This window comes from Rhinatrema bivittatum, chromosome 11, assembly GCF_901001135.1.
Source record: "Rhinatrema bivittatum chromosome 11, aRhiBiv1.1, whole genome shotgun sequence".
NCBI classification, from domain to species: Eukaryota; Metazoa; Chordata; class Amphibia; order Gymnophiona; family Rhinatrematidae; genus Rhinatrema; species Rhinatrema bivittatum.
Window position 1 is genome coordinate 33,261,895 of NC_042625.1, and position 18,279 is coordinate 33,280,173.

At 44.5% G+C, this 18,279-nt stretch overlaps 1 protein-coding gene across 9 annotated transcripts in view; it reads right to left on the bottom strand.

Annotated features, from left to right (window-relative positions):
• Positions 1-4,142: 4,142 nt before the first annotated feature.
• The window catches only part of GIT2 (GIT ArfGAP 2), a 215,391-nt gene continuing 201,254 nt past the window's right edge, over positions 4,143-18,279 (bottom strand). For 8 of the 9 annotated variants that reach the window (XM_029571954.1, XM_029571953.1, XM_029571960.1 and 5 more), the window contains one exon: positions 4,143-17,432. In XM_029571954.1, coding sequence (XP_029427814.1) covers positions 17,220-17,432 — 213 coding nt within the window. In that variant the 3' untranslated portion in view covers positions 4,143-17,219. The remainder of the gene's footprint in view (positions 17,433-18,279) is intronic. The other variant, XM_029571957.1, reaches the window with a different exon arrangement.

The following is an 18,279-nucleotide window of genomic DNA, read 5'->3' on the forward strand; positions in this document are numbered from 1 at the left end:
CAGGAGCAATCAGCCCCAGCTGCGTCCCTGGCTGAACCCATGCCAGAAGCACAAGATTCTCCCGGCTCTACTCAGATGCCTCGAGACATACCTCACCAAACCAAGAGTTTCCCTGACAGTAACTAGACACCTAAGATGATGGTGGCTCCCTGGAAGAAGGAGAAATCCCTCAAGGCCTGGAACCATACTTCGCTTCTTCCACAGGGATAAATTACCAACCCTGGTTTCCCAGAATCTGAAGACTATTCCAGGCACGGACCCTATGGTGGAACCAAAGAAGAACCCCATCTTGGTGTCCCTTCATAAAGCCTCATGCTACTTCCCAATGATGGAAGCCATCCAAGAACTGATTGACCTGGAGTGGGATGCCCCGGAGGCCAACTTTAAAGGAGGTCTGGCCTTGGAAGCCTTGTACGCTCTGGAACCAGCGACCAAGGAATGCCTGCATTTTCCAAAGTGGACGCCCTGGTCTGTGCTGTCTCAAAGTGAACAACCTTTCCTGTTGAGGGAGGGGCTGCATTGAAGGATAGACAATTAGAATCTATCATTAAGCAGGCCTCCGACACAACAGCTATGATACTGCACTGGTGGCACGTTCCTGTTTGCTCCTCTCAAGAGAAGCAAACAACTCAGGAACATTTATTTATTTGGCACTTTTATACACCGATATTCATGTAACAAGTTACAAATCAACTCTGTTTACATTCTAACAATAACTGTTGCAAAAGGATGCATTACATTGAACAAGGGAGAGCAAAACTTGGATCAAACAAAATGGGGAAAAAAAGGAGATAAATGGGCTAGAGTATTGCAGGAAAAGACATTTGATAACTTGACTGTCCTCAGAGCGGCTTGCTAGTGAAGTGGTTCTGCTAACAACGCTGCCTGAAATGTTCCAAAAGGTCATCAGAGTTGTGCATAGGCTTTGGTGAATAGCCATGTCTTTAGTCTTTTCTTAAAGTCATAATTGTTCCATCAGCTTCCTTCTCCTCAGGGGAGGGAGGGAGTTCCATTGCATAGGTCGCGATGTGGAAAGGGCTCTCTTCCTTAATGTGGATTTAATGGGGTGGGCCAGCAGGGTGTCTTGGTACGCTGATATATCAGCGTACCAAGGTGGTGGAAAGTTTGATTAAACTGTCATAAGGCATTACAAGCCAGTAATGCCTTAAAAACTTATGAAACATTCCACTTCCCCCTTAAAAATTTTTCGACAATAAGCCAAGTGATTATGAGCAGTATTTAGAGACACTGAAGAGTACTTTCCCTAAGAATTCAACATTTTATAGAATATATAACACACAGACACTTTATATGTGAGTTTGATGGGTCTATGTAAGCATAGGCATTCTGTAGATCGAGGGAGCAAATCCAGTTTCCTTGAGGTAGGAGGGGAGTAAGAGCACCCATTGAGACCATCTTTAACTTTTCTCAGGTGAGGAATTTGTTCTTACCTCGTCCAAAATCAGGCAAAGGCCACCTGTTCTGTTTGGGATGAGGAAATACCTCACATAGAAGCCACTTCTCCATTGATGGGAAGGAACTGGTTTGACAGCTCTGGCCATTATGAGGGCAGACAGCTCTTTGAGAAGTATTTCCCAATCTCTAGAAAAGTGGCATGGTGGAGAGTGCAGTGGGATTTCCTGGAAGCGCAACCTGTAGCCCTGGTGGATGATAGAGAGGACCCATGGGTCCAAGGTGAGGCTCTCCAACAATCCGCAAAGGCAGCGTCAACCTCTGACTGGAAGGCCCCCCACTGGCTGTATTGTTGCCTGGCTTAAACCCCCTCGCAGCCAGTCAAAAACTCATGACAGGGGTCTGTTGTGGCAGTGGCTGAGTCCTGCCAACACATGGTTGCTTAGGATGGGACCTCGGAGCGGCCCTTTGAGGCTACACCCTCCCTGCCGGAGGATAGTACTTCTTTGGTTGGTAAAATGATTATCGAGGTCCTTACCTCAAGGACTTTTTACCAGAGGACTGAAGGGTCAGAGGTGCTAGCCGGGAGATACTGCAAGGTCTCATGCTGGTCTTTGAGTTGCGCTACTGCCTCCTTGATTTTGTCACAGAAGAGATTCTCTTCGGTGCAAGGCAGGTTCGCAATACAGTCTTATACTTCAGGCCAGAGGTCGGATGCCCTTAGCCATGTCATACGAGCCCCAATGCCTCCTACGGCCACTCTTGTCGCTGTCTCAAAGACATTATATGCGGATCAACCTTTATGCTAATTGCATTCCAATCCCTGCTGCACAACTTTCAGGAAGTCCTTGTTGAGTTGAGGGAGGCGGTCCACTAACTCCTGCACCTGCTTAGAGGTTCCTGGAATATTGGCCCATATATAGTTGGTAACAAACAATCCAGGCAACCACTATAGATCCCTGTAATACCTTATGGCCTAGGGTATCCACAGCCTTGTGCTCATGGCCTGGGGGAATGGAGGCATGGGTGCAAGACATTTTGCTTTTTTTTTTTTTTTTTTTAAGAGTGTATTCCACCACGACCACAGACTGGTGTGGAAGGTGGCACCTGTCGTAACTTGTATATGGTTGAACTAGGTATATACTGCGTCTGTCTTCCTTTATACTGGAGAGACAAAGATGAGATGGTCCCAGAGCCTCCCAACCAAGTCCTTAAAGATATTGTAGACTGGAATGGCAATTACTTCCTTAGCAGCGTCCACAAACTGAATGATCTCCATCCTCTTGGGCCTGGAATCTTCCTTAGTGAGGAGCTGGAAGAGGACCTACTCCACCATCACCCTCACAAAACCTGCAAAGGTCAGGTCCTCTGGAGGGGAACGGCACCTCTCCTCTGGAGGAGAGGGTTCCAAAAGCGTTCTCAGAGGAAGAGACGGAAGCCTTATCTTCCCATGGGTTGTAAGATGTGTCAGCCTCACTCCCCAGCGACAGCAGCAGGGGAGCCTGGGGCACAGTCCTGGGCCAGGGTGCTGATAGCCCTGCAGGCACAGACAGCACCACAGGCCTCGGGGGCATCAAGGGGCCAGCGACTCGATATACTGGAGGGCTCGTCCTACCACTAGGCACATCCTGTGCTCCAACTCCTTCTCGAATGCTGTGTCTGACAGTACAGCTTGAGGAGGAGGCGGTAGCGTAACCTGGTATCCCTCAGAGCCATGAGGGGAACCGGTATCCATCACCAAATACCAGTGGGGTTTGCCTCGGGCCCTTAGCGGCGATGCCTCGACAGTATGGGGCTGCTTTGAGGGCATCACTGATGAAGCAGGCACCATCCTGAGCTTGGAGCCATAAGAGGAAGGTGACAGATGCCGGTGCTTCCTGGGTTTCACCCAGTGCTCCGCCCGGTCTTTCCCCAGTGCCGAGGATGATGGAGATGATCCAGACCTAGAGAGGGAAGAAATGGCACAATCCCCAGCACCTAGCTCCAGCTGGTGAATTGGTGAAGGAGAGGACAAGACTGATCAGATACCTCTGGGGTCTTCCTTGCTGTGAGGTGTCAATGAGGCTGAGGGATCAGACTTCCTGGTGTCAAATAACTTGTCCATTTTATCCAGGTGTGCTCGATGACCGTTGTGGGTCATCTGAGGAAAAAAACAGCCACGCACAATGTGCGAGACGCAGGTATGAGATGCAGACCTTGTGGGGTGGGTGTGTGTGTCTATGATGGACATGGTCTGAGGGCACTGGGGACAGCGGCGGAACCTGTAGGAAGCCATAGAGAAAAATAACCGCAGAGCGGTCAATAGCCAGCTGCCATCGGGGTACAGCATCATCGGTAATTGACTGCAAAGAACGCAATTTACTTACTGCAACATCTCTAACTAGGACCGGGAGAAATCAAGGGACCCAGCATGGGAGAAACGAGAAGAAAACTCGAATTTAAGATTTCCCAAAGGATAAAACGAGTACAAGCTCCACAACTGCGAGGCACTAGCTCCAAGCAAAAGAAGAGATTGAAGGGGGACCTCATGTGGATAGCTGCAGGCTGCGCATGCTCAGTCTACCAATCAAAGTTTTCCATGCCGGGCTCCATCTGATGATGTCACTCACATGAGGGGTACCATCCTGCTAGTCCTAGAGGAAATCTGGTCAATCTGGCTCTAGCCTGGCTATTGTGAAATCAATTTTGCTAGAACAATGTATGAAGAAAGCATTCACTGAGAGAATACAATCATTTGAAGCCTATTTATTGCATAACTGGCAAGCAACCAATTTTACATTACTTAGTTGTACAATTATTTTACAGTAAAACAATGTACAGATTAAAGGTTAAATGAGAAGTACAATACAAATGACCACGATAAATACAAATTCTGGCGTTTCCTATGAAGTTTTGGTTTTTTTTGGGGGGGGGGAGGGGGTAAAGGCAATCATGGTAAAGGCAAACAGATGCTGGAAAGCCCAATACTTTCTTAGCAGAGACAAAATACAGGTCTACAGTAACATAATACATTCCAGATAAAGACCAACATGGCCCAGCCAGCCTGCCCAGCAGCTGTTTAGGGTTGTAACTGCCACTCCTAATCTGGGATTTTAATTAGTTGGGACATTTTGCATTTATGGTCCAGATTATGCAAAAGAATGGTTGTGTTTGGCTCCAACTTCCTCTACTTTGGTGGCTTTCAGTTCTTTGGATTATAAATTAAGACGGCTCTTTAGGTGGAAATAGCTGCTTTTCACCCAAACTGAGAGTGCATCTTTGCAGGTGATCCCATAGCAAAAGCGCTCCCTTGTTCAGTAATATGACCGTACAAAGTCTGAAAAATAGGCAAAGTCTCTCAAAACGTTGATCGCCCTAATCCACAGAGGAAATGTTTAATTTAAGCAGCTATTGAAAAGCCATAAATAGCTCTTGTTTCAGGCTAACAAACAGCGACTTAGAAACATTTAGGACTGCAGGGGCGGATTCAAATGATTTCTAAGGGAACATCTTTGCTACCTGCTGTGAAAGTCAGCAGCATGGACATTCAGTTGGCTGTCTGCCTTCCTGTGTAGTGCGGTACGTTTACATTTAAGGTATTCCACACCCTTTCAATGAGCTGCAGTTTTGGCCTGGGGCAAAACTACATGTTATTAACACCAAGGAAAAGATTTAACAGTGCAGGTTTACTTCTGATAGTGCAGGTCAGGGCTTTTAGTTGCCACAAAAAAACAAACCCACAGCACCTGAATTTGCAAGATTTATTGGTTAAGTAGTAGTGTATCAGACCTTTTAGCCATGTCAAATTTAGGCCCTAAATGCAGTTTATTTGTTTGCTCAATTTGTTCTTTTCATACAAATGCTCTCTAAATTCCAATTCTTGACTGTCAATTGCAGAATCCGGCAATATCACGGCACTTCCGCACTGTTTAGAAAATGTAATACATATAACAAGTACCAAAAACCATTAAAACAGGTTGGGAAGTAGGATAGAAGGTGGAGAGATGGGAGCAGAGAGCAATGGAGATAATGGTGGAAGAGGGAGATACTGAGAAAAAGGAAATGAAGTGGGACAGAGGGGATGCAGGAAAATGAAGACTGGGAGGGGTCTAATAAGAACAGAAGACTTAAGAGGAAGATAGAGGGCTTAGAGGAGGTTGGGAGAGATGAAGGTGAAAGACAGGAAGGGGTGGGAAAGGCAAACAAGAGGCTGAGAATGAATGAAGTGGGAAGAGAAGGAAGGGCAAGAGCTGGGTAGGGAGAACAGAAGAGATACTGGAAAGTGAAAGAGGTGGAAAAAAGCAAAAAGAAATGAGAGGATTATGTGGGCAAGAAAGATGGAGACATAAGGAAGAAAACTAAAAAGAACAGATTGCAAGATGTGATAAAAAAATCCCCCAGCCAGGATATAGGAAAACATTGTTAGTGTAATTATTGTAATATGACACTGTGCAGCATTAAACTATATTACGTATTTTCTATGCAATTCTTAATATTTAAAAATTAAGAGCGTGTAATACCTAACAAGTGTGCTGTGCTACAGCTTAAATGAATCAAATACCAAATGCCATTTTCAGCACAATGTTTTGGAGCGTTAGGGGGGTGACTGCCAGCTGTAAAACATCCCTCCATCTCAAGCTCCTTGAAGCCAACATTACAAACTTGGGCTGGCTGAAGGGAGACGGAAAAGAAAAAAAGCACAGGGAGGGAAAATACATGGTAAGAAGGGATAAGGAGAAACCGTGCGGTGTGGATGAGCTGGGGGACAGAGACGGAAGGGAGAAGAGGACGGGTGGGGGCTTGAGAATTCTCTACAATTCTTGTAGCTAGGAGTTCTTTTGGTGTCCACATTGCCTGCTCTGTTCCACATATTTAAAACCCAGATTTGGCCAGCCCCACCTGTCACCTACCATGTTGAGTAGTTCTTATTAATTCTTTACAACTTAAATTCATAGGAAGGAGGAGAAAATGGATCGAGCACATGCATTATAGTTTTTTAAACAGCTTCTGGTACAAAATTGGTTTTAAGGAGCATTGTGTGTGTGTGTGGAAGGAAAAAAACCCAAGGATTTACAACATATGTTAATGACCTCTGCTAAATCTACAGCCAAAAATGATGTAGGATTTGCATATGAAATGCAACATCCAGGCAGTTTGGAAAAATCTTAATATCTTTCAGTTTCACCCTTTAAAAAATGTTGCATATATCAGCTGGAAAAAAACGGTGCTGCTTTTGCAAGTGGCATTTTGCTCACAACTAGAAATCCTGCTCCTGTTAGCAAACAAAGTGATCTATGACCCTGATTAGTTACTGTTGTGTCATTTCAGTTATTCAACATGCAAACTGTTTACCTTTTATGACCCATTCCTATAGATGGCTCAGAAGAGATTTTCATTAACTGGATTTGATAAAGTATTTCCTAAAACAGTTTTATTGATCTAGTATGTATCGTACCTAAACGTCTCCAATACACAAGGTACAGCTGTAAACATTTTTATTCTCATATCATACATTATAAAGGAAGATGGAATTCAGCATCTAGGAAGACCAGAAAATATGTAGGAAAGGGGAAAAAAAAAGCACTACCAAAAATGGATTAGAAGATGACCAAAGAAAACTGTATCCTCTGTATAATGTGCAGTATTTCATAAATATACATGACAAGTAATATTCATCCTGTACCCCAAATTTTCTGTACAAGTCATTTTTTAAATTCTTTAAACAGCTCCTTTGCATTTACACTGAATCTGTATGAAGACCTGATATTAAAAGTCACAAATTCTTTCACACATATGGCATCTGATGGGTCTATAAACTGTTGGCATGACATAATGAGCCAAGAAGATCAGTGCCATGAAAAGTAATTTTGGATACTGCTTCCCTGGAAGGGCAGCTTAAAACAGTATTAGTTACATAAGTTTCCATTGAATATTATGTCCAGTTTTGAGGACATCCACAAGTCCATCACAAGATCGATGTGGCAAGACTTAAGATCCTAAATATGAATACTTTTGTGGAGGATGAGGAAAGGTACATCATGGCAAAGACATTCAAGTACATCAAATGTAGAATAGCAGCATTTTTTGTAGAAGAGAGGTTTTTGAACTAGGAATCATGAGAAAGGGCTGAAAAGAAATAGGCTCAGGAACAATGTACAGAAAGCAAAGTTGCTTACCTGTAACAGGTGTTCTCCTAGGACAGCAGGATGTTAGTCCTCACATATGGGTGACATCATCTGATGGGGCCTGGCACGGAAAACTATTGTCAAAGTTTCAATAAACTTTGGCACACTAACCATGCGTCCATGCAAGGTCCCTCTTCAGTCTCGTAATACATAGTTATGAAAAAATCAAAATAAACTAGGAGAAACCCAACTCTGCAGGGTGGCAGGTGGGTTTCCTGAGGACTAACATCCTGCTGTCCTAGGAGAACACCTGTTACAGATAAGCAACTCTGCTTTCTCCTAGGCCAAGCAAGATGGTAGTCCTCAATATATGGGTGAATATCTAGCTGTAGGCTGTTCCCAAAGAAGGAGACCAACAGACACAGCAACCGAGGTGTTATTGGCAACAGGGAATCAGCCTGAATCCGAACAATGGGCCTGAGGCAGGAAGAGTTGGGTTTTATATCTGAGATTTTGGAGGACAGACTGGCCAAAACCTCTATTGCATCGGCCAGATAGTAGTGTGAGCAAAGGTGTGAAGGGAACTCCATGTTGCAGCCTTGCAGATTTCATACATGGGGACCACCCATAAGTGGGCCACCGAAACTGCCATGGCTCAAACAGAATGAGCCTTGACATGGCCCCCCCAGCTGCAGTCCTGCCTGCATATAGCAGAAAGATGCAATCCATCAGCCAGTTGGACAAGATTTGCTTGGATACTGCAACTCCCAATCAGTTTCTGTCAAAAGAGAGAGAGAGTTGCAGGGATTGCCTGTGACCTGCCGTCCATTCCAGGTAAAAGCTAAGGCTCTCTTGCAATCCAGGCTGTGAAGAGCCCTTTTGCCTTGGTGCAAATGGGGCTTTGGAAAAAAGGTATGTAAGACGATGGAATGGTTCAGATGGAAATCAGTTACCACCTTCGGCAAGAACTTAGGATGTGTACGCAGAACCACTCTATCGTGGAAGAACTTTGTGTGAGTATGACACTAAAGCCTGAAGTTCGCTGACTCTGTGCGCAGAGGTGACCGCCATTAGGAAGACGACCTTCCAGATCAAGAACTTTAGGTCACAGGAGTGCAGAGGCTCAAAAGGAGCCTTCATAAGCTGGGCCAGGACTATGTTGAGGTCCCAGGACACTGCGGGGGGCCTCAGGAGAGGCTTCAGTTGAAGCAGACCCGCATGAAGCGCCCATTGATAGGGTGTATCGAGATGGGCGCACCATCCACCTCCTGGTGGTAAGCCCCAATAGCACTAAGATGCACCCTGAGATGTTTTTTAGGCCAGGCTCTGAGAGGTGTAACGTAGTCCAGCAGCTTAGGGATGGAGCAAGAGAACGGGTCTAAACCGTGACTCACACCAAGCAAAAACCTCTTCCACTTTAGGTCATAATGACTTCCTAGTAGAAGGCCTCCTGGACGCCATCAAGACCCAGGACACTTCATCTGAGAGGTCCAAGGGCTGTAAAATCAGCTTTTCAACATCCATACCGTGAGGGATAAGGCTCGAGGGTTGGGATGACACAGCCTGCCCCAATCCTGTGTGATAAGGTCTGGGGAGGTCCCCAGGCTGATCGGCTCCCTCAGGGTGAGATCTGCCATGGCCAATAAGGAGTGATGAGAATCATGGTCCCCTAATCCTTCTGGAGCTTCAAGAGGATCTTCAACACTACTGGAAGCAGAGGATACGCATACAGGAGGCCTCTGCTCCAGTGGTGCATGAAGGCATCTGATGACATTTTGCTGTTCTCCCCGATCAGGGAGCAGAACAGAGTTACCGTTGCAGAGGGAGGTGAACAGATCCACGTCCGGGGTTCCCCAAAGATAGGAGATCCAATTCGCCAGCTCCTGCTTTAGAGACCATTCATGGGGGTGGAACAAGCAACTTAGGCTGTCCGCCACTACATACTCTGTCCCTGGAAGGTACATGGCATAGAACAGGATGCCTTGGGTCAGAGCCCAAGAACAGATTTGGACTGCCTCCTGGCACAGGAGGAACTATCACATGTCTCCCTGTTCTTTGAGGTACCACATTGCCACCTAATTGTCAAGTCTGGATGAGGACCACCTTGTTGGCTAGGTGATCCCGAAACGTCCAAAGCGCATATCGGATTGCCTGGAGCTCCAGGAAATTTATCTGATGTTGTGCTTCCTGAGCAGACCATCGACCTTGGATGCAGAGACCCTCTACATGGGCACCCTATCTGAGGTGGGAGGTATCAGTGATGAGCACAACTTGAGCAGAGGAGGTCTGGAAGGGTACTCCTGTCTCCAAGTTGGATAGGGTCTCCCACCATGACAAGGAGACCCAGAGCGGTTGAGAAACCTGGATGCACACTTGAAGGTCCTGGGTGACCTGGCGCCACTGGGATCGGACGGCCCACTGAAGAGTGACATGGACGGTCACCGCCTTGTGCCCCAACAACCACAGCATACAGTGCGCTGAGACTTGGAAACTCAGAGATTGCTCCCACCAAGGCCACTAAGGCGAGTGCATGGTCTCTGGGTAAAAACGTCTGAGCCGTGTTGAACCTTGCCCCAATGAAGTTCAACTGTGGTGATGGGACCAGTTGAGACTTTAGGTAGTTAACCAGAAAACCCAAGGCCTCCAAGTACTTGAATGGTGGAGTGCTGAGACCTCCTCGGTAGCACCCTTGATGAGCCAGTCATCCAGGTAGGGAAAAACCTGCACCTAGAGCCTCCGTAAGTAAGCACCCCCACCGCTAAACACTTGGTGAAAAGATGGGGTGCAGATACTAGACTGAATGGCAACACTTGGTACTGGAAGTGGTTCTTACCCACCACGAACGGCAGGTACTTCCTGAAGGCGTGGGAAATTTCAATGTGAGCGTAGGTGTTCTTTAGATCAAGGAAGCATAGCCAGTCCCCTTCTCCACAGGAGAGGTAACAGGGTGCCAAGCGAGACCATCTTGACCTTTTCCTATTTCAGGAATTTGCTCAAACCCGTCAAACTTTAGGAATATATCGATCAGCTTTAAATCAATATAAAAAAATTGAAGGAGCAAAAAAGGAATTTTATAAGAAAAATATTGAGAAATTCCTATATAATCCTAGAGTACTATTCTCAATTGTTAACAATTTGACAAAAAACCAAGCTGAGAAAGAAAACAGTCTGCCAGAAGATAAATGCAATGAAATTGCATTATTCTTAAAAAACAAACAAACAAACAAAAACACGACATTCTTAACTCCAATATTAAGGTCACTGCCAAGCGAAGTTAAAATGCGCTCTAAAATAGGCATACATTGGAGCAGCTTTGATGCAATATCCGTACTGGAAATTATATCCCTAATAAAAAAAATGAAACCCAGTTCTGCCCTTAAAACAATCGCAGATACAATTGCACCTGCCAATGCTGAAATAGTTAACCTTTTTTTATGTGAAGGATTTTTTCCAGATGTCTTAAAAAATGCGATTATTAAACCTATTCTAAAAAAACCTAATTTGGATTCTACTCAATTGAGTAATTTTAGACTTATATCAAATTTGTCTTTTATAGCAAAAAGTTTAGAAAAAGTCATCCAAAAACAACTTGACAATTTTTTAGAGTAACATTTTATTCCCAAATCAGTTTGGTTTTAGAAAGAATTTTAGTTAGTACTGAGACACTTTTAATTGCATTAACTGATACGGTCTTAAGGGGTTTTGATACAGGGCAAAGTTATTTTTTAATTCTTTTAGATTTGTCTGCTGCATTCGATACTGTTGACCATGAAATTTTAATCAATCTTCTAAGAGAAATAGGAATTTCAGGCCTAATCTTAAAGTGGTTCACTTCATTCCTTAATAATCGATCCTTTCAAGTCAAAATTAAAAATTCTTTTTCAGATAAAATTCCAATACAGACGGGAGTACCTCAGGGATCTACCTTGTCAGCTACTTTTTAAAATATTTATGTTTTACCGATCTGTCACCTCCTGGCCGGTTTAGGCTTATAGTTTTATATCTATGCTGATGATATACAATTTCTGGTGCCCATTGAAGAGTCAATTGAACACACTTTTAAGATTATCAAAGTTTACATTACTGCCATAAAGCAGTTGTTACAGCATTTGAAGCTGATTCTAAATATGGATAAAACCGAAATAATTTTACTAGAAAGAAAATGCAGTTACAATTCCATTCCTGACTTGATTCTTGATAAAGACGTAAAAATAACTCATTTTTTTGCACGTGACCTTGGAGTAATTATAGATACAGAATTGAGACTGAGAAAACACATTGCCACTAAACTGAAAGACGGATATTTTAAATTATTAACTTTGAGAAGATTAAATCCGCTTTTAGAACAATATGACTATAGACCTGTTCTCCAATCGCTCATATTTGCAAACCTAGATTATTGCGATACTCTATTTCTAGGATTACCGCTATCCACAATTAGACTGCTTCAGGTCTTACAGAATTCTGCCGCCAGAGTCCTGACGGGCAAAAAAAGATGTGATCATATTACTCCAGTTCTGGTCTCTTTACATTGGCTTCCCATAAATTATTGGATACAATATAAAACAGCATGAATAATTCAATACATAATCCATGGCAAAAGAACTGAATGGTTACATTTTTCCACAAGGTTGCATGTTCCACAGAAAAACTTGAGATCAGCAAACAAACGTCTTTTAACAATTCCAACAATCAGATCAGCTCGACTAAGTCAAGTGAGGGAACATGCAATGTCAATAGCAGGGTCGAAACTATGGAACACACTACCACCATATTTAAGATTAATGGTAGATAAGAAGAAATTTAAGGCAGAATTAAAAACTTGCTTTTTCAATGTGCTTATAAAGAAAATGAGTAGCAGGCGATTGGATAAGCCTAATTCTATCTCTTTTATTATTATTCAGCTTTTATATTGATTTGGTAGTTTATATTTTAGATGTTTTTAGTAACTACTTTTTAGGAATATTAAAGTAATAAAATACAATTAAAATTAAAGAAAACTTAACAGCTAAATTCTATATGTATGTTCTCTCTATGCCGATGTGACGGTATATAAAAAAATAATAAATCATAAGTCCAGAATAGGATGAAAGTCCCCTATTCTCTTTGGAATCGGGAAATATGTGGAGTAAAATCCGCTCTCATGTTGTCCTGGGAGGATGGATTCAACTGCCCTGGCCATTACAAGGGTGGAGAGCTCCTTCAAAAGTATTTCTTGATTCGCTGAGAAGCCCCAAGTGTGGCACAGGGGAGAATCTGGCAGGACACCCTAGAAATTTAACCTTTACCCCGCTGAACGATGGACAGGGGCAAAGAACCGAAGCTGATCTCCAACCGGAGGGTCTGTCGTCGAGGGCATTGGAGACTGACTTACACTCCCTTGCAGCCAGTCGAAACCCCGTGGCAGGGCATTGTTTGGGCACCGGCTGAGGCCTAGGAACTTGTGTTTGCCGAGGGCGAGCTCTTGGGCTGGCCTGTTGAGACCTCACACGGGCTGCCAGAGGGTAGTACCTCCTCGGACAGTAAAAAGGGCACCTAGGCCCTTGCCGTGAGGACTTCTTGCCTGAGGTCTGTTGGTCTGAGGTGCTGGCGAGAGATGCTGGAATGTCTCATGATGATCCTTCAGCTGCGCTACTGCCTACATAATCTTGTCACCGAAGAGTTTCTCTCCGATACAGGGCAGATCTGTAAGCCACTCCTGAACCTCCGGACAGAGGTGCGGAGCTGAGCCATATGGCGGGTACTGATGCCAGGCACTGCCACCCTCGCTGCTGTCTAAAAGACATCATATGAGGACCGGACCTCATACTTGTCACACTCCAAACCCAGCTGAACCACCTTAAGGAAGTCTCTCTGCAGTTGCTGAGGTAGGTGCTCAACCAGATCCTGGACTTGCTTCCAGAGATTCCTGGAATATTGGCTCATATATAGCTGACAGCAAGCAATACGAGCCACCAGCATGGAGCCCTGGAAGACTTTCCTCCTTAGGGCATCCAGGGCCCTGTGTTCTCAGCCCAGGAGAGCTGAGGCATGTGTTCGAGAATGCTTCACTTTTTTTCAGGGCAGACTCCACCACCACAGACTGGTGTGGGAGCTGACATCTCTCAAACCCCTTGGGGGGATGAACCAGATACACCGCATTGGTCTTCCTGTTCACTAGGGGTACCGAAATGGGGTGTTCCCAGAACTGGACGAACAAGTCCTTAAAAACATCATGAACCGGGACAGCCACCATCTCCTTGGGCACATCCACAAACTGGAGGATCTCTAGCATCTTGGGCCCGGAGTTCTCCTCTGTCAGGAGCTGTAACAGGACAGATTCTGCCATGACTGGTACAAAGCCTGAAAATGTCAGCTCTTCGGGAGGTGATAAACTGCTCTCCTCCAGAAGCGACGACTCACAGGGCAGGTCCTCTGAGCCCTTGGATGCGTCATCGCCCCACGGGTCATACGGGACATCCTCATCACTCAAGTCACCCAGGGACACCAGTCAGGGAGTCCATACTATGCCCTTGCCCTGAGGCACCAAGAGCCCAGGGGGCTTCGAGGGACACGGTAGGGGCCCTTGCATCACCGGCCGCAGGAGTGGTTGCAAAAGCGGAGCCATTGGTCCCGATGGCCCACCCTCTTCTGAGGAATTGGCAATGGGAATGGACTCCGTTGGGGGCAGCATTGGTGCTCCCCAGGGCTTCGAGGGCACCCGGAGCATTGGCAGCGCACCGAGGAGCAAGTCCAAGCACTCTAGTAACTGTGCCAACACTGACTGTGCAGGCTTCACCACTGGTGGCAGTCCCAATGAGGACGTCAGCTTGATGCCTTGTAGGGCTCGTCTGACAGCCAACTGCACTCTGCACTCTAATTCCTCCTCAAATGCTGCCGAAGAAAGGATAGTCTGAGGAGGAGGCGGCGGCATGACCTGGACATCCTCGGAGCCCCAAGGGAGACCAGTGTTTGGCACCGGAATCGGTGGGGACCGCCTCGGGCCTCCGGCTTCGATATCCCCGGGCACAAGATACAGACCTCATTAGGGTCTGAAATGGACATGGCCCAGGAAAAACTGGACGCCATTTCAAAAAGTAACAGCACGGTCGATGGCCAGCGGCTACCAGGGACAAGCACCATTGGAATTGACCACACAAGAAGAAACAACTCACTGCGACACCCTCTAAGGCCAGTAGGAGAGAGAAGGACCCAGCACGGGAAAAAAAAACGAAGAAACACAATTGTGGTAGTTTTCCTAAAAAAAACCAACCAAACAAAAAAAAAACCCAAAACAAAACAGTGTGAGCTCCATATCTGCGAGACAACACCTCTGCGGAAAAGAAGAGATTGAAGAGGGACCCCTGCATGGATGTGTGGTTATGGGCATACTGGGCACGCTCATTGTGCCAGTCAAAGTTTCTAGAAACTTTGAAAAATGTTTTCTGGGCCAGGCTCCATCTGATGTCACCCATATGTGAGGACTACCATCCTGCTTGTCCTAGGAGAAAATTGTTTTCATGAAACTAGTGGTGGATTCATTGAACAGCTTTCTAACAAAAACAGAGGATGGGGAGTTGGGGTGGTGGAACGCAGGGAGAGTAACTTTCAAAAGGGCGCATAAGTGCATGTACACGCTTGTGTTGGCGCACACCCAGAGATGCGACAATTTTATAACCTGTGAGTGTATGTTATAAAATAGCCCCGGTGCACATGTGTGCACATAATTTTGCAAGTGGGTGTGTGCAGCCGCACAAAGACGGGTTTCAGCCACACAAATGGAATTTTAGAACCCGGTGTGCAGCCATGCCATGACCAGTTTGTCCAGTCTAGCGCTAGGTCCTCCCAATACCAATGGTTCTTTAGATTGCACTCCCCCAGTTACCGACTCCTCAAAGATGCCTGTATTTATTTTTTTTAATTACACCTCTTCCATAGCAGAAATAAAGTTACTCGGCACTGGACCTGGGTGCACGCACATCTCTTGGACCCATCGTGGAACGCCCATGCCCCATCCACACCATGCCCCTTTTTCATTCAAAGTGAGATATTTGCATATTGGGAGGTGTGTGTGAATGTAGGCGGCTTTTAAAATTGGGTGGCCATGCGCCATGTCCTACATGTGCGCACATCTCCTGATCTTGGCATGATTTTAGAATTCACCTTTAACTTAGTAAACAATGGCAGATAAAGATCATTTGGCCCATACAGTCTGCCCAGGGTGAGTCACTCACTGATTTTCTACCACTTTGGGTAAAAAAGCATATACTTTTTAAAAAATTTCTTATACCAAACTCCCCTTCCCCAAGTCTCCCACTCAACCCTGTGCTCACCAAACACTGTCCCATGTGTTCTCCTCTCGCTTTTCTTCTACCATCAGTCCTTTACTAGTTTGCTCTGTGTGTCCCCCAAACATTTTTTAAATTCCCTCATTTTGGTTGCCATATAACCTTTGCTGGTAGGTTATTCCAGGCAACAAGTACCCTCTCTCAGTAAAAAGCACAGGGGCTGCACATAAATACTATCAAACTTCCAAAACATGGAAAAGGCCCAGAGGATTCTTCAAAAATGGGCAGAAGAGATGAGCCTGATGGTGGATGCCTACTGTTTACTGAAAGGTAGAAGTGGATTGTTCAACTGAAAATAATGGAAAAATTGATACTACACCTTAACAGATTTCAAAAACTGACTTTTTAGTAGAATTCTGCAGTGACAATTTTCAGTTTTGAAATACCATAGAATGTACAGATTGCTTTTAAATGTCGTAGACAGACTACATGACTCCTCAGGCAACAATGAACTGCTAAAGCAGCTTTGGGACAGTGAGACAAGTTCTACTGAAACCAGACTGCTACTAAATTATTAAAACCAGTGTCCAACTATTTACATCATTACTCAAACACCACCTCTCAACCTCTGGATTGGTGGCCAAATACAAGTAATGACGACGGACACAGCTAATGAACACTTCAGGTCAAATAAGCTTTCACTGATGTAACTTGCAATATGATTGCTGCTGTTCTTGCACATTACAAATGCATGATGTATATTTTAAATAGCAATAATCAAAATGCCATACCACTAACAGCCTTATTGTGTGGTACCAGCTAAAAATACTGCAGTGTCTCAATGCATGCTTCTTTCCAAAGCAGTTGTGCGTGTGGTGTGTGTGTGTGTGTATATATTTTGTGTCTATAAGCAGTTCTGGATTTGTCAATATACACACATACACACACATATATAGACATATGCAAACACCATGATTAACAATACATAGGGATATCAGCAATTATTAAAATTTGCACTGGAACAATAAAACATTTGTGTAATGAAGAAATGTTTTCTACAGGCACATGAGCAGAAAAAGACTAGTCTTCTCCAGGCCACAAGGAGAGAAAAATGTTGCTTTACTATTCACCACAGAGAAGCAGGGAAATGCCTTGGAGCAAACATAGCAACGTTTTTCTGAATGCACACAACACTGGCTTAATGTGTGCTTGTAACAGATTAGAATTTAGCATCCATACTGTCAGATCCAAAGTACAAAATAAGGCAATGGGTTAAGCTAATTGCTGAAAAATTGCTTAGGAAAACATGCAAAAGTAATACTGATAGTTTAAAAAATGTAACCAGCTATTTTACATTTTTGTAAAAAACTGGAGGTCTAAATTTGACCTTCCCAATAAAAAAAAACAAACCCTCTACAAAAGAGAATAAACTGACTCAGTTGTTGTTTTCTTTGGTTGTTATAGTAACCAATTGCTTGGCAGCCTTGGCAATATCATATGCACACTGAATAACTTGCTGCGTAACCAGCTGTATGTCAGCTGCAGCACTAGATTCCACAGGAATTGTTTTCTTGCATTCTGATTGGAGTCTGTAGGCACTAGATGTCAGCAGCCGTAGTGACGTCCTCACCATCTCAGACTTGGGTTTCTTAAAAAAAAAAAAGGATATGGAGAGAGTACAGCAAGTATGAATAAAGGCATTATTTCGAATAACTTAAGAGGTCCTTTTTATGACAAACCTGACATCACTTATTTCATATAACCCTCAACTGTCTTTCTGGTTGCCCACCTTCACTTTGCTCCATGAGAAAGCACTGATTTCAGTACAGAGCTGAAGGGTTTGAAGGAGATAGCAGGAACCTTAATATGCCCATTCCTTCACAATAGAATCCTAAAGCCATTATAGCAGAATGATTGCTTTGAAAGACAAATGGTCTCCTTTTTCAGCCATTAGGGTACACTACTATGAGATGGAGTCTACGCCCTCTTAAAGGCAAAGTTTGTGGCTAAATCAGGACTTCTGAATGGAAATGGCAGAAGGCAAGATCATTGGACCTATACTGTCACACAGTCTTCTGTAATATGCATCACTTTATATTCAGGTGACATGCTCAGGACAACAGAATGTTTGCTGATTTTCAATAATCCTTAAGAAGTTTAGATCAAATAGCTTTCAGGTTGCAGTTCTTTTTTTTTTTTTTTTTTAAGGGGACGGTGGGTGGTGGGGAGGCTTGTCCCAACAGATTCCTCCTCCTCCTTTGGGCTTCAGACTCAGTTGGAACTGACCCTTACCAAGACTAGGATTCCATAAGCCTTCACTTGTAGCGCCCCCTAGCAGTTTTTCTCCCCTCTACCCCCTGCCCTCTTATAACCTAGTCAATGCAACGACAGTGCTCAGAAAGGGGCCAGAAACCCAGTACACATACGCTCTGAATTCCACCCCATGAGTGTTACTCTTTCAGAATGGAATTACATCCCTTCAACACCACTGTATA